The sequence below is a fragment of the Geotrypetes seraphini genome, chromosome 10 (assembly GCF_902459505.1).
Source record: "Geotrypetes seraphini chromosome 10, aGeoSer1.1, whole genome shotgun sequence".
In the NCBI taxonomy this organism is placed as follows: domain Eukaryota; kingdom Metazoa; phylum Chordata; class Amphibia; order Gymnophiona; family Dermophiidae; genus Geotrypetes; species Geotrypetes seraphini.
In genome coordinates, this window is record NC_047093.1 from 141,752,928 (window position 1) to 141,766,822 (window position 13,895).

General features: G+C 47.1%; 2 protein-coding genes and 1 long non-coding RNA gene across 6 annotated transcripts in view; 2 read left to right on the plus strand and 1 right to left on the minus strand.

Annotated features, from left to right (window-relative positions):
- Positions 1-1,347, plus strand: part of HSD17B14 (hydroxysteroid 17-beta dehydrogenase 14) — a 22,138-nt gene extending 20,791 nt beyond the window's left edge. For 2 of the 3 annotated variants that reach the window (XM_033960122.1, XM_033960121.1), the window contains exons 8-9: positions 263-359; positions 767-1,347. In XM_033960122.1, coding sequence (XP_033816013.1) covers positions 263-336 — 74 coding nt within the window. In that variant the 3' untranslated portion in view covers positions 337-359; positions 767-1,347. The remainder of the gene's footprint in view (positions 1-262; positions 360-766) is intronic. The other variant, XM_033960123.1, reaches the window with a different exon arrangement.
- The window catches only part of LOC117367523, an 18,420-nt gene extending 4,974 nt beyond the window's left edge, over positions 1-13,446 (minus strand). Inside the window, exons 1-2 of the long non-coding RNA XR_004540784.1 lie at positions 13,281-13,446; positions 7,420-7,618 (exon numbers count right to left, since the gene is read on the minus strand). This is a non-coding gene — a long non-coding RNA (uncharacterized LOC117367523). The remainder of the gene's footprint in view (positions 1-7,419; positions 7,619-13,280) is intronic.
- The window catches only part of BCAT2 (branched chain amino acid transaminase 2), a 30,988-nt gene continuing 20,620 nt past the window's right edge, over positions 3,528-13,895 (plus strand). Inside the window, exon 1 of one of the 2 annotated variants that reach the window (XM_033960120.1) lies at positions 3,528-3,740. Coding sequence is in view for 1 of the 2 variants with exons in the window: in XM_033960119.1 (XP_033816010.1) it covers positions 4,241-4,294 (54 nt within the window). In the remaining variant the exon portion in view is untranslated. Of the gene's footprint in view, positions 3,741-4,154; positions 4,295-13,895 lie in introns of those variants that run through there. The other variant, XM_033960119.1, reaches the window with a different exon arrangement.

Here is a 13,895-nt window from a genome sequence, read left to right on the forward strand (position 1 = left end):
TGTTTATCTATATCACTGCTACATATAATATAAAAATCACCCTCTGACCAGACCAGATGCTGGCAGCCAGTGTGGGATATTTGTAAGTGCCTGGAGATGGGGAAATGTACCAGTTCGGGAATGTTTGGCCGCACTTTCAGGGTGTGCCTTGATACCGTGCGGCCTACACAGAGCACTAAGCTCTGCAACTCCAGAGAGAAATGCAGTGGGGAAGGAGGAGGGAAAGACAGGTGAATAACTGAACATTCATGTATTCTCCTAGCATCTCTCCTGGGAATATCTGGACCCCAATGTGGCAGGAATTTGCCTCAAGTGCACCTGATCCTGCGGCCATGATACAGGGTGGCAAAGATGCCCAGGCAAGTAAGGTGTGGGGAAGGGTAAAGCCTGGAATGGCCACAGAGAGAGGTGGGGAGAATGAGAGATTAAAGCCTGGGAAGGGAGTGAGGGGTAGAGTCCGTAGATTTAAACCAGGGATCTCAAAGTCCCCCCTTGAGGGCCGCAATCCAGTTGGGTTTTCAGGATTTCCGCAATCCAGTCGGGTTTTCAGGATTTCCCCAATGAAAATGCATGAGATCTATGTGCATGCACTGCTTTCAATGCATATTCATTGGGGAAATCCTGAAAACCCGAATGGATTGCAGCCCTCAAGAAGGGACTTTGAGATCCCTGATTTAAACTGTTTGGAGCTGGAACCGATCATCATTTGTCGCTGTCTCTCTCCCTGTAGTCTCTTTGACTTTGTCTGTCTGACTTTCTCTCTCAGCTAACAGGCCGCATGGGGACCCCAGAGGAATGTGCCCAGGCTGTCCTGTACCTGGCAGCTGAGGCCACCTTTTGCACAGGCATCGATCTGATCCTGAGTGGGGGTGCCGAGCTGAACTATGCCATCAAGAACCAGCAACGGAATCGCAGCAGCATTTACAACTGAAACTTGGGACAAGGCCCCACCTATGTGCTCACTTCTTCTGAGATTGGAGATTGGGAGCATAAAGCTGAGCTGACCATTAATGACAGATCATGACCATTACAGAAAGTGCCATGCATCACTGGCACAAAAGCCCATGAAGGTCAAATGGGTGTGAGGTCCGTGCTTCCGACTGTTTAAAGAAACAACCACTGAAATGAAGGAATGGTGGGAGACTGGACTAAACAGTGATTGTGCTATCCTCAGCCTCTTACTTAAATTAACTTTTTCTTAAACTGTACTTCCCTTATCTTACTCAAGAATGTGGGCGATGGCGATCAGGTAGCTGTGTGACCTGTAAAGTCCCTGCATTTAATCATGTCCCTCTCTGTATCAAGCCAGTTTATTACAAAATTAAAATGCTTTTTTTTCCATTCCTATGTCCAGCCTTTCGCAATCCTCTCTTTCAGTATGGTTGGTCTGTGTTGTCTGGGCTGTGATTTCTCCCTTTTGATTTAGTGCTGTTCCAAAGTGTAGCCTGCAGCTGGTAGCCATGTTTGTTTTCTCAGCCTCTACAGGTAGTGATTACTTTATGGGAAACATTGAAAACATATGATTAGTTCTGCAAATAATTTGTTTCTTAAAAGTGTATTGGCAAGACAGTTTAACACAGGTTGCAAGAGTATCGTGCTGGCAGGGGGAGAGAGAATATAGTGTTGATTTTTCTAGCTCTTTTCCCCCCACCCGCCCCAAGCTTGGTAGGTGTTGAGGATAGCTGTAATGACCAAGTGAGAATCCTATATAATAAAACCCTAAGCGCGCATGCACACTTAGGGTTTCGTGTTCCCTGCCGCCGTGGTGTGTGATCCGTGGCTGTGTTCCATTTTAGAACCCGGCGGCAGGGAACACTCTGGCCTCTCCCCTCCTCCCGCCCTCACTCACCAACTGCTGCTGCTGGAGGAAGCGCAGGCAAGCTCTTTCCCAGCGGCACCAGAGCCGCATCATTGCCGGCCGCCGTGGCCGCCGCTGCTGTGAAACTGCCCAGTACTGCTGCTGACGCCGCTCTTCAAAGGAGTCTGGTGAGGATAGCGGAGGCCTGTAGCAAACTTCGCAGGCCGCTCAGCACCTCAGTAGCACGTTTCCTCTGATGTACGCGATCGCGTCAGAGGGAACTTGCTACTGAGGTGCATAGCGGTCTGTGAGGTTCGCTACAGCTGGCCGCTATCCTCACCAGGCTGCAAACGAACATGCTGGACAGGGGGAGCAGGTAAGGGGCGCTGATGGGCCGGGGAGCAGGGAAGAGGGACAGGGGGAGCACGGAAGAGGTGCTGATGGACAGGGGAGCAGGGAAGAGGGACAGGGGAGCACGGAAGCGGTGCTGATGGACCCAGGGGGAAGGGAAGAGGGACGGGGGGAGCACAAAAGAGGTGCTGATGGACGGGGGAGCAGGGAAGAGGAACAGGGGGAGAACAAAAGAGGTGCCGATGGACTGGGGAGCAGGGAAGAGGGACAGGGGGAGCACAGAAGAGGTGCTGATGGATGGGGGAGCAGGGAAGAGGGACAGGGGGGAGCACAAAAGAGGTGCTGATGGACTGGGGAGCACAGAAGAGGTGCTGCTGGACACGGGGGACATAAAAGGAAGGGAGAAGGGCTACTGCTAGACAGGGGGAGCTGGCAAGGGGTGGTGGTGGACATCGGAGGAAAAAGAGAAAGACAGACAGAAAGCAGCCAAGGAGAGATAGAGAAAGACAGACAGACACATCTATTCTAGCACCTGTTAATGTAACGGGCTTAAAGACTAGTCTTATGTATAATATACCACAGAGACAGCCCATACCACATGAAGACATAGATTGAATAAACAGCAAAACTGGTTTGGGAAACAGGTCTTGATGCGCTGAGGTAGAAAGGATGGGATAGCAATTTTGGAAATTCATATATCCAGAGGGGGGTTAAATGACCATGGATGCTTTAGCCTTTTTAGCTCTCTGCACCTGCCCAATCCAAATTTATTTACTTAGGGGAACATAAAAATGAACAGCATTACCTCATATTGCAGGCGAAAGAGCTGGGTCTGCTTAAAGTTCCTATGGAAATATGAGGAAAGAAACAATGAGTGCAGGAAAGGTGATCTGTATTGTATTTTGTTTTGGGATGGAGGAGGAAACGGTTTTGTCAAATGAACACAGGCTGACATCTATCTATGTCCTGGTATCCTCACTCCCTGTCTGTCTAATCTTGCTGAGGGTATTAGGATTGTTTGATGTAATTTAGGCCTCTCCTGAACTGGTGGGAGGAGAAGGAGGTACTGCTTTGGCACAAACTCCCTTTCCAAAAGAGAGCCGCCAGGAGATTTCAGGTCGGATTAAGAAACAGCTTTCACCTTGCTGTGCCCCGGCTCTTGGTGAAGCCGCCTCCCTGACCTGACAGCTTCTCACACACACACAGCAGCACATGGCCCTGTGAGGGGCGTGTTCCCAAGCCCTCTGCTCACTGGTCAACGCAGGAGGGCGGCGGCCCGCGCGCGGCCGCTGATTGGTGGCTGCAGGGGGCGTTGGGGCGGGAGGCGGAGCCGCAGAGGGCGAAGTGGCCAAGGCGAGGCGGTAGTGCTGTGGGGGGGAAACAATAGCCTGTGGCACCGAAATTCCCGAAAGCGGCGGCTCTTAGAGCGAGGGGTGGCCCCTGTACCCCAAATCGGGCTGCTAAGCGCCTCGTTTGCGTGCAGATTTGATGCAGGAGAAATTCCAGCGCCCCCACCCCACCCCACCCCCACACACAGCCCAGCACTTTCCTGGAGTTTACCCTGTGTAGGAGCGTGTGTGCAGCGTGAAAGGTGTATTTGTAGTGTGTGGGTGCATTCGGGAGTGGGGGTGCACCGCATTTCGGATATCTAGTCAGGGAGCGTGTATGTAGGTGCAATTTTGGAGGGAAGGGTGCAAAAGGTTGGGGGGGGGGAGGGAGTGCATCCTTTTTGGAGTGTGCGTCATGCGATATATCGTAAATCTGAGGCGGGTTGCGACAGTGCGCGTTTGATTTGGGAGGTTTTTTGTGTTTGCTTTGCAGAAGGTACACGCGCGCTGTTTTGGGGGAGTTGGTTACTGTGTAGTATACTAGACCGGGGGGGGGGAGGGGTGTTGTATAGTGAAAGCTGCACGGCTGCTTACTGGGTCTAGCGTGTAAGGTGCGGGGGGGGGGGGGGGGAGAGAGAGGTAAGGTTGTGTGAGGGTGGGCGGAGGCGTTGCGTCTAGAGGCGATCGGGGCTGCGGGTCGGAACTGGGAGCTCCGGGACGCCGTTTCCGGCCGGGGCGGCGCACACTGACTCTCCGGCTGGGGATGGAGGCGGTGGCTGTTGCGGCGCGATCTGTCCTCCCGCGCGGGGGAAGGAAGGTGAGATCATGAGATTAGATTTGGGGGGTGGGGAGATTGCAGGGGGAAGATGATGGGATTGGTTTTTGGCACTGGAATTAGTTTTGGGGGATGGGGAGGGGAGATGATGATGGACTTAGTTTTGGGGAAAGGAAGAATGGTTTTTCAGGGGGATACTGTAGGGAAGATAAAGGGGGGGGGTGATGAAATCAGTGAGATGACAGGAAGTGGGGAAGCCAGGTGTAAGATAGAAGGGGGTAGGGAAAGGATGGGGAAACGGAGGGCAGCTCCCTGTTTTGAGGGGGGGAGGGTGTGAAGGGGCGGTGGAAGCTTTCTGGGACTAGTGGAAGAAGGTAAGAGGTATACATGATGGAGGAGGAGGGGCAGCAATTTGCAAGGGTCAGGGGGAGTAAGATGAAACATTGGAGAGAGGAACTTAAAGGAATCTATTTTTAGCTCATTCCTATTATCCCACCAAGATCTTCATCCCGTCCCCTGAACCCTCTTTTCACTAGTATGAAGAAGAGCTGTTTTCAGCTGTCCATGCTGTATTCACACTTTATCCTAGTCAGACAAGGGATGGAGGAGGCAAAGTGCTGCTCTTGAGCTTTGCATGCTTGTACACACTTTGCCCCCATCCCTCGTCTCACTGATGTCAAGCAGAGCGGCTCTTCAGCTGTCCGTGCTGTACTCACACTTTGTGTATCAGCTTTGAGGGATGTTCACCCCGAGGACAGCACTTTCTTAGCTTGAATAGCTGGATGTGGTCTGAGGTGTTTGGACAGTCTCTCGCTTGCCTGCTTACATATTTATGTAGTTTCAAGTTTATTAAAACTTTGCCATGCTGCCCTAAAGCAATAACTTTCAGAGCGCTAACATAAAATATTAAATAGCCTTAGATATAAGCAGAGAAGTAGAGAGGATCAGAAAAAGAATGAGTAATCCAGACAGAAGGAAATGGGAACGCCATTTGATATAAGACATTAGAAAAGGGTATTGAGTAACAGTAGTCATTAGAGGGCTAGCCACCATAGCGGAAATTCTTTAAAATAAATTTGCAGCAGTTAAACGTGAAAGGGATCTTTAAATAATAAAGTTTTAAGAGCGGTTCGTAAGTCGGAATAAAAGGGTTGCAGTCTACATTTCAGGGGGTACTGCCACTACTTATCATTTCTATAGGGCTATTAGACATACGCAGCGCTGTACGTCAAAAACACAGCAGAGACGGTCCCCGCTCAGAAGAGCTTACAGTCTCGTCAAGACAGACAAACTGGGCAAGAAGGTGTAGGGCCTATAACACTGACGATCTGGAAGTGAGTTGAAGCATAACAGATTTGGCGACGAGACGGCACCTGTAGCAAGTCAGCCTGTGCACATCTTGGGGGATTTAGAGGGAGTGTAAGGAATTAAATACCGAGAGAGATGAAGAGGTGTGTTTTTTAATGAGCCAAAGAAAGAATTTTGAAAGCGATCCAACGTGTAACTGGAGGCCTCTAAAAGGGATGAGACCTGATCGTATTTCTTGCCACCTGTTATTAATCCTGTTGCTGTATTCTGAATCAGTTGAGTTGACATTGCTCCGAAAGAGTTATATAATAGACTTTTACAGCAGTCTAACTCATCAGTGATGAGAAAGTGAGTAAACACACAGAGCGCTTATTTTGTAAAGAGGTGGCAGATAGAGGAGATCTTTTTGAGTTTATGAAAGCAGGAGTTGAACAACAGAGGAAACATGAGGCTGGGAGAGAGTGGTGTCAAATATGACTGAGCACTTTCAGCGTTGGCTTAAAAGAGGCAGGCAGTCCTGCAATAGTTATAGCTAGATCAGGGATGTTTGAGGTGTTTCTAGTGGGTAGCATGGCCTTGGATTTATTCTTGATGGGAAATTAAACATTAGAAGAATAACATGAAATCCTGACAATTTGTGCTTTAACCGCATGAAAAGGCGATGGTGAAAGCTAGAAGGATGCATAGGTTGCATAATGCATAGGGAGAGATATGGCCAGTAGGAAAAAGGAGGTATTGATGCCTCTGTATAAGACTCTGGTGAGATCTCATTTAGAATATTGTGTACAATTCCGGAGGCCGCACCTTCAAAAAGATATAAACAGGATGGAGTTAGTCCAGAAGAAGGCTATTAAAATGGTGTGTGGTCTTTGTGATAAGGCATATGGGGATCTCAATCTGTATACTTTGGAGGAAAGGCGGGAGAGGGGAGATAATGACAGAGACGTTTAAATACCTACATGGCGCAAATGCGCATGAGTTGAGTTTCGTTGGAAAGGAAGCTCTGGAATGAGAGGGCATAGGATGAAGTTAAGAGGTGATAGGCTCAGAAGTAATGTAAGGAAATACTTTTTTACAGAAAGGGTGGTAGATGCATGGAACAGTCTCCTGGAAGAGGTGGTGGAGACAAGAGACTGTCTCTGAATTCAAGAAAGCCTGGGATAGGCACGTGGGATCTCTTAGAGAGAGAGGAAGAGATAATGGTTACTGCAGATGGGCAGACTAGATGGTAATTTGGCCTTCATCTGCCATCATATTTCCTATGTTTCTATAACCATAAAGCTCTATGACCTCACAATGCAGATATAAAGAGCCTTAGCTTATAGGGAGAGGAGGAGATAGTGGAAGCTGCGGATGGACAGTTTGGCCTTTATCTGCTGTCATGGTTTAAGTTCAGCTATCTTGTTTTGTGAACCACATAGAACTGTAAGGCTTTGCAGTATACAAATAAACTGTTCTGTTCCTCTGCAGGGCTGGGGTGTTGGGTTATTTATTTGTTATTTATTCTTTAGATTTAGCTCACAACCTCAGGGCAACCTACGTTTAGCTACACCAGGGTATGTCTCTGTCCGTGGAGGACTTAAAATCTAAGCGAGTGAAGTGACTTCGCCGGGGATCACGAGGAACAGGAGTGGGGTTTGAACCGACATATGGAAAGTGAACTGCTTATCAAGAAAAGTTTCTGAAGAGGTAGGGTGCGGTGCTGTGACTCGGATGCCTTTGCTGTGAAGGACAACTCCGCCCCTGAAAGCATGCTGGAGTGATAGCAGGTGGAGCGTGTCCTGGTTACACAGACACCGCACCTCCCCTCCTTCCCTCTGGGCACGGGAAAATACCTGCTGTAACTGAATAGAACTCACCTTGAATTACTACTGAAAAGATGTGAGCTGATTCCATTAACCAAACAAAGCACAACAAAAATGGCATGCTTTGTACCAGCAGAAGATGGGATGAGGGAGCAAGGGAACTAATGCCCAGAATCTTGTTTCTTTGCTCGCATACGCAGCAGTATGAAGAGGAGGCTGCGTCCAACGCCTGCTGCCTCTTTGTTGACGTGGCCTGCATTAGAAAGAGATGAGATTGAAGTCCACTGGGGATTTCCAAGTCCCCGCTGGTTGAAGATGCCGATTCTACACTGTTTGTTTTGGACTTAGCAGTCCTAGGAGAGGGCCAAGAGCATTGGGGGAGGGGGGGAGGGAGGTTGAGTGAGACAGAGATGGGAAAAGCGGGATTGGAATGGTGGGGTAAGAAAGAGAGGTGGTTGGGGAGGAGTGCGGAAGGGTTAAAGATGTGGGAAGGCATGTGGAGTTGGACAAGAAATCCATGGAGTCGAGTGTAGTTCCCCCCTCCCTCCATTCTTTCAAATCCCGCCAAACCTTGCTATGCACTTCTGTGACACAGCCACACCCCCACACAATCCGTGAGGACCTGCAGAACACAGGAGTCCTATTGCATCTTGACAATGCCATGAGACTCGAAAACACTTAGGAAAGATGGATTTTCCCTTCAAGAGAGACGTCACGCTACTGTCTTATGCACTGAAACAACTTCTCTTGTCTTCCTCACCAAAACTGATTTGCTACTGGAGAACTGCCACATCCCAGCTCATGCCTAAGAGCCAACCTCATCAGTGATGTCACAATAGCTTCTTTGTGCTATACAGTACTTGGCTCACATAAGAGCTGCCATACTGGGACAGACTGAAGGTCCATCAAGTCCAGTATCATGTTTCCAACAGTGGCCAATCCAGGTCCAGAGTACCGGTCAGAAGCCCAAAGAGTATCAACATTCTAGAGCTGAGATTGTGATGTCATGTTGCCAAGTTTATTATTGATTTGATATACCACCCTATCATTTATTTCAAGATGGTTGTACGATAAAAAATTAGGGTAATACAGATAATATATCATAAAAACTCATTAACATGAACAAAAAACAATACACACCACTGGACAAACAGGTACAAATGGAAAGGAAGGAGGACCCTTAACCCTCATTCCCCTGCAATAAACCAACTCCCGCTCTCCCCCTATTTTCTCTTCCCCTCCCCCCTCCCCCCCTTTTGTTTCTCTCTCCCTCCCTCTTTCCGGCCAATCCAACCTGTAACTCTGATAAATTTCTGCTAAAATGTTCCAACATTTCCTTCCTCGTTGCTTGTAACTCCGACAAAATGTTGTAAATCCGTGTTCAGATTGGATCTTAATTAATTGATGTGAACCGCGTAGAACTCATTGGGTATGGCGGTATACAAGAACATAATAATAATAATAATAACTACAATAATGTTAAAGAAAAGGAAAGATACAAGGAAAAGAACAATGCAAATGTTCAAACTTGGAAAGCGTCTTTAAAAAGAAATGTCTTTAGAGATGACTTGAATTTCTCGAGGTTTGTTATCTCTTAATGCGTTCGGTGCTGAGTTCCAATGGGTTGAGACGACTACAGTAAAGATTGCATTTCTTCTAGTATTTATATAGTTCAGGGATGGGATTGCTAATAGATTTTGATCAGAGGATGCCTCATTCCGCTAATGCTTAAGAGCCAACCTCATTAGTGATGTCACAATGGCTTGATTGTCCTAGACTTGGCTCACATAAGAACATAAAAGCTGCCTTACTGGGACAGACCGAAGGTCCATCAAGCCCTGTTGGCCACTGTTTCCAACAGTGGCCAACTGAGGTCTCAAGTACCAGGCAGAAACCCAAAGAATAGCAACATTCCAGAGCTGAGATTGTGATGTCATAATGCCTCATTCCACCAATGCCTAAGAGCCAACCTCATCAGTGATGTCACAATACTTGGCTCAAATAAAAACATAAGAGCTGCTGTACTGGGACAAACCGAAGGTCCATCAAGCCAAGTATCCTGTTTCCAACAGTGGCCAACCCAGGTCCCAAGTACCAGGGAGAAATCCAAAGAGTAGCAACATTCCAGAGCTGAGATTGTGATGTCATAATGCCTCATTCCACCAATAAGAGCCAACCTCATCAGTGATGTCACAATGGCTTGATCGTCCTATACTTGGCTCACATAAAAACATAAGAGCTGCCGTACTGGGACAGATTGAAGGTCCATCGAGCCCAGTATCCTAAACTAAACTAAAACTTAGTTTTTATAGACCGGGTCTTCAACCAAAAGGAGCTCTACTCGGTCAACAGGCCCCTAAGTACCTAGCTAGATCCCAAGTAGTAAAACAGATTTTATGCTTCTTATTTTAGGAATAAGCAGTGGATTTCCCCAGCCATCTTAATAATGGCCAATGGATTTCTCTTTTAGGAAATTATCCAAATCTTTTTTTTTAAACCCTGTTAGGTACAGTTATTTGGCACTGTCAGCTGGGGGAAGGGAGGTGCAAGGTTGTGCTTCAGCACGGCCTGTACTTTTAGAGCCTGTGCATTGCTCAGTTTTCTTTAAGCTCAGGCTGACGCAGGAGGAGGTGGGCAACCCTAGCAGGGGAAGCTCCTCTGCATGCTGGAGATGTGCAGCCACATTCTTCTCTCTCCCCTCTAAATTTTGCTGTCCTAGGCAGATGTTTTGTCAACTTCGTGGCGGGGCTGCAGTACTCCTGAATTCAGGAATCATTTGAAATATCTAGATTGGCCATTTCAAATTCTTCCCTAGATGTTTGCAAACAACATTTCATAGAATAGAGCCTGAATACCATGCAGGAAAAACAGGTTACGACGTGCCAATGAGATCGTTCAGATCCAGATTTAGAAAGTATCTTTAGACTACTACTATTCATTATTTCTATAGCGCTGCCAGACATATGTAGCGTTGTACAGAGTCACAAAGAAGACAGTCCCTGCTCCAAAGAGCTTACCATCTAAACAGACAAACAGGATATCATGGATCCAGTTAAGGGGAACAGTTAATCTACTGGCTAGGTTGGAGGGCAGAGGGGAGTACGGGACAATCAAGCCATTGTGACCTCACTGATGAGGTTGGCTCTTATTGGTGGAATGAGGCATTGTGACATCACAATCTCAGCTCTGCTTCCCAAAGACTGAAACTCTTCACACTTCTACTGGGAATTGTTTCTATAGCGCTATCAGACGAACGCAGTGCTGTACAGAGTCACAAAGAAGACAGTCCCTGCTCCAAAGAGCTTACAATCTAAACAGACAAGACTGACAAACAGGATGTCATGGAAACAGTTAAGGGGAACAGTTAATCTACTGGCTGGGTTGGAGGGCAGAGGGGAGTACAGGACAATCAAGCCATTATGACATCACTGGTGAGGTTGGTTCTTATTGGTGGAATGAGGCATTATGACATCACAATCTCAGCTCTGCTTCCCACTACTACTATGAATTATTTCTAGAGTGCTACCAGACACATACAGCACTGTACAGAGTCATAAAGAAGAAGACAGTCCCTGTTCAAAGGCGCTAACAATCTAAACAGACAAACAAGATGTCATGGATACAGTTAAGGGGAACGGTTAATCTGCTGGCTGGGAGTAAAGGACAATCAAGCCATTATGACATCACTGGTGAGGTTGGTTCTTATTGGTGGAATGAGGCATTATGACATCACAGTCTCAGCTCTGCTTCCCAAAGACTGAAACTCTTCACACTACTACTAGGAATTGTTTCAATAGCGCTACCAGACGCATGCAGCGCTGTACAGAGTCACAAAGAAGTCAGTACCTGCTCAAAAGAGCTTACAATCTAAACAGACAAGACAGAATGTCATGGATGCAGTTAAGGGGAACGATTAATCAGCTGGCTGGGTTGGAGGGCAGCAGGGAGCAGGGTTATGGATTGAAGGCTATATCAAAAAGGTGGGTTTTCAGTCTGCTTTTAAACCAAGGAAGGGGCTCGGCGGACAAATGGGTAATTTATTCCGGGCATAGGGGGCAGCTAGATTAAAGGAACGAAGTCTGGAATTGGCAGTGGAGAAGGGTAACGTTAAGAGTGACTTATCTGAGGAACGGAGTTCTCTGGGAGGGGTATAAGGAGAGAGGAGAGATATTGAGGGGCAGCAGAATGAACACATTTGTAGGTCAGCAATAGGAGCTTGAACTGGATGCGAAGGTGGATAGGGAGCCAGTGAAGTGATTTAAGGAGTGTAACGAGGTTGCTAGATTCCTTATGGCAGTTATTAAAACACAGACCCAGTGGAATGCCTTTCCTAGCACTGCGCACATCCTTTCAAAATCAGTTAAAAGCTTGTCTATTTAAATGTATGTATTTATTTAAAACTACAGTAAAACCTTGGCTTGCGTTCCAGAAGCATGCTTGTAATCCAAAGCACTCGTATATCAAAGCAAATAACGGAAACTCGGACGATTCATTCTACAACCCCAAAACTTTAATACAAAATACCATACGTACTTGGCAAGACCTCGCTCATTTAGAACAGTCGCTACACTCCCGCAGCGTCAGAGAGAGAAGAACCATCGGCTCAGTTGTGATGATGTGACGCGTGTATACTGTATGTACTCGTATTGCAAGACTTTGCTTGTTTAGAACAGTCGCTACACTCCCACAGCGTCAGAGAGAGAACCATCGGCTCAGTTTGTGATGCATGGATACTGTATACACTTGTATTGCAAGACCTTGCTTGTATATCAAGTTGAAATTTAATAAAATGTTTTGCTTGTCTTGCAAAACACTGCAAACCAAGTTACTTACAATCCAAGGTTTTACTGTATTTCTTACCCGCCTAAAATTAAATCTAGTTTACAAAAAAAGGACATTCATAATCATTTAAACAAATCAGCGGGCATTGTGTTTTACTCCCCTGAGAGGATGTGAGTGTCACCCAGCCTAAGGAGTTGAAATATGATTTTTATGAATACGTTGTATCTGTCTTTATCGTTTGAGGGTGTGGAACAGATTAACGTGAAATGATTCTTTGCTCTTTCAAAACTACAGAGATATAAGGGGGCGCTCCATGAGTTACATAGTGGCACATTGAAAACGAGTATGAGAAAATGTTTGTTCACTCAATGAATAGTTAAGCTCTGGAACTCCTCGCTGGAGTGTGCGGTAACAGCGGTTAGCTTAGCTGGGTTTAAAAAAGGTTTGGACAAGTTCATGCAGGAAAAGTCTGTAATCTATTGAGCAGACATGGGGGAAGCCACTTCTTGCCCTGGGATCGGTAGAATGCAATGTTGCTACTCTTTGGGGATTCCTCATGGAATGTTGCTTCTCTTTGGGGATTCCTCATTGAATGTTGCTACTCTGAGGATTCTGCATGGAATGTTGCTACTCTTTGGTGATTCCGCATGGAATGTTGCTATCATTAGAGTTTCTGCCAGGTATTTCTGACCTGGACTGGCCATTGTTGGAAGCGGGACACTAGGTTGGATGGACCTTTAGTTTGACCCAGTTTGGCAGTTCTTATGTTCTAAATCTATATAGTTTGAAAGTGCTGTTCACCACTTTGTCCAAATTTTGTTTGTAAAAGAGCTGGAATCAAATTTACGAGGGGACAGTCCATGAAATTACCCTTCTCCCAGTCCTTTATTGGGGGGTCCTGATATCGGTCCCAAGTATCGCCAGTGGGGCATTATTGCTCAGTTTTCTCTAGTGGTGGAGCGCCCTTCTCTGCCGTTTTTCTTAGTATGCTAAATCCCCTGACCCCTCTTTTCCACCATCCCCCTTGTATCCTCTCTCTGCATCAGTGCCCCCTCCCTTTCCCCCTCCCCCTCCCCCCACTTTTACTGGTGGGGAATCATCAATTCAAAGAAAAGTTTACAGATTGTACTCACGACAAGCCCAGTGGAGGAAGGGCGATTCAGAATTTATCCTCTGACTCGGATGCCCCACTCGAGAGATGCAGAATATGGGTTCTTCTTTTGCTGTCTGTCTAGAAACTCCGATTCCCCTTTTGTCCCCAGGCGCAGCAACCTGTTACTGAGGGTCACATGTCTTCCCCCCCCCTTTCCTTCTCCTGAGGGTGGAGGGCAAAATCCAGTGAAAGAGGAGGCTGGGAAGAGATCTGATTGGATAGCAGGGGAAAGATTCTCCCTTGGGTACAAGGTTTCCCTTTCTCAGCTGATGTAGCCCCTCCCCCTGCTTCTCTCTTTATCTTTAGGATGTGCTGAGCGCAGCAGAAATACTAGTCCGAGGGTCGCCTTGGTGTTCTGGTGCCAGCTGAATGTCAATGAGCCCTTCTCCCCCCCCCCCCCCCCTAAAGTCCCCCGGGCCTTTCCCTACAGTCTTTGATGCAGAGTTACACAAGGGGGGCCTCTGCTGTTTTTAATAAATCCACCCCCCCCCCCTTAGATTGTTTCCCTTTTCTCTGTTTCTCTGACCAGCATACTAGTTATTCATTAATGAGACTCAGACTTTCAACCCCTCCACCCCTCCCATGTTGGCAGTCT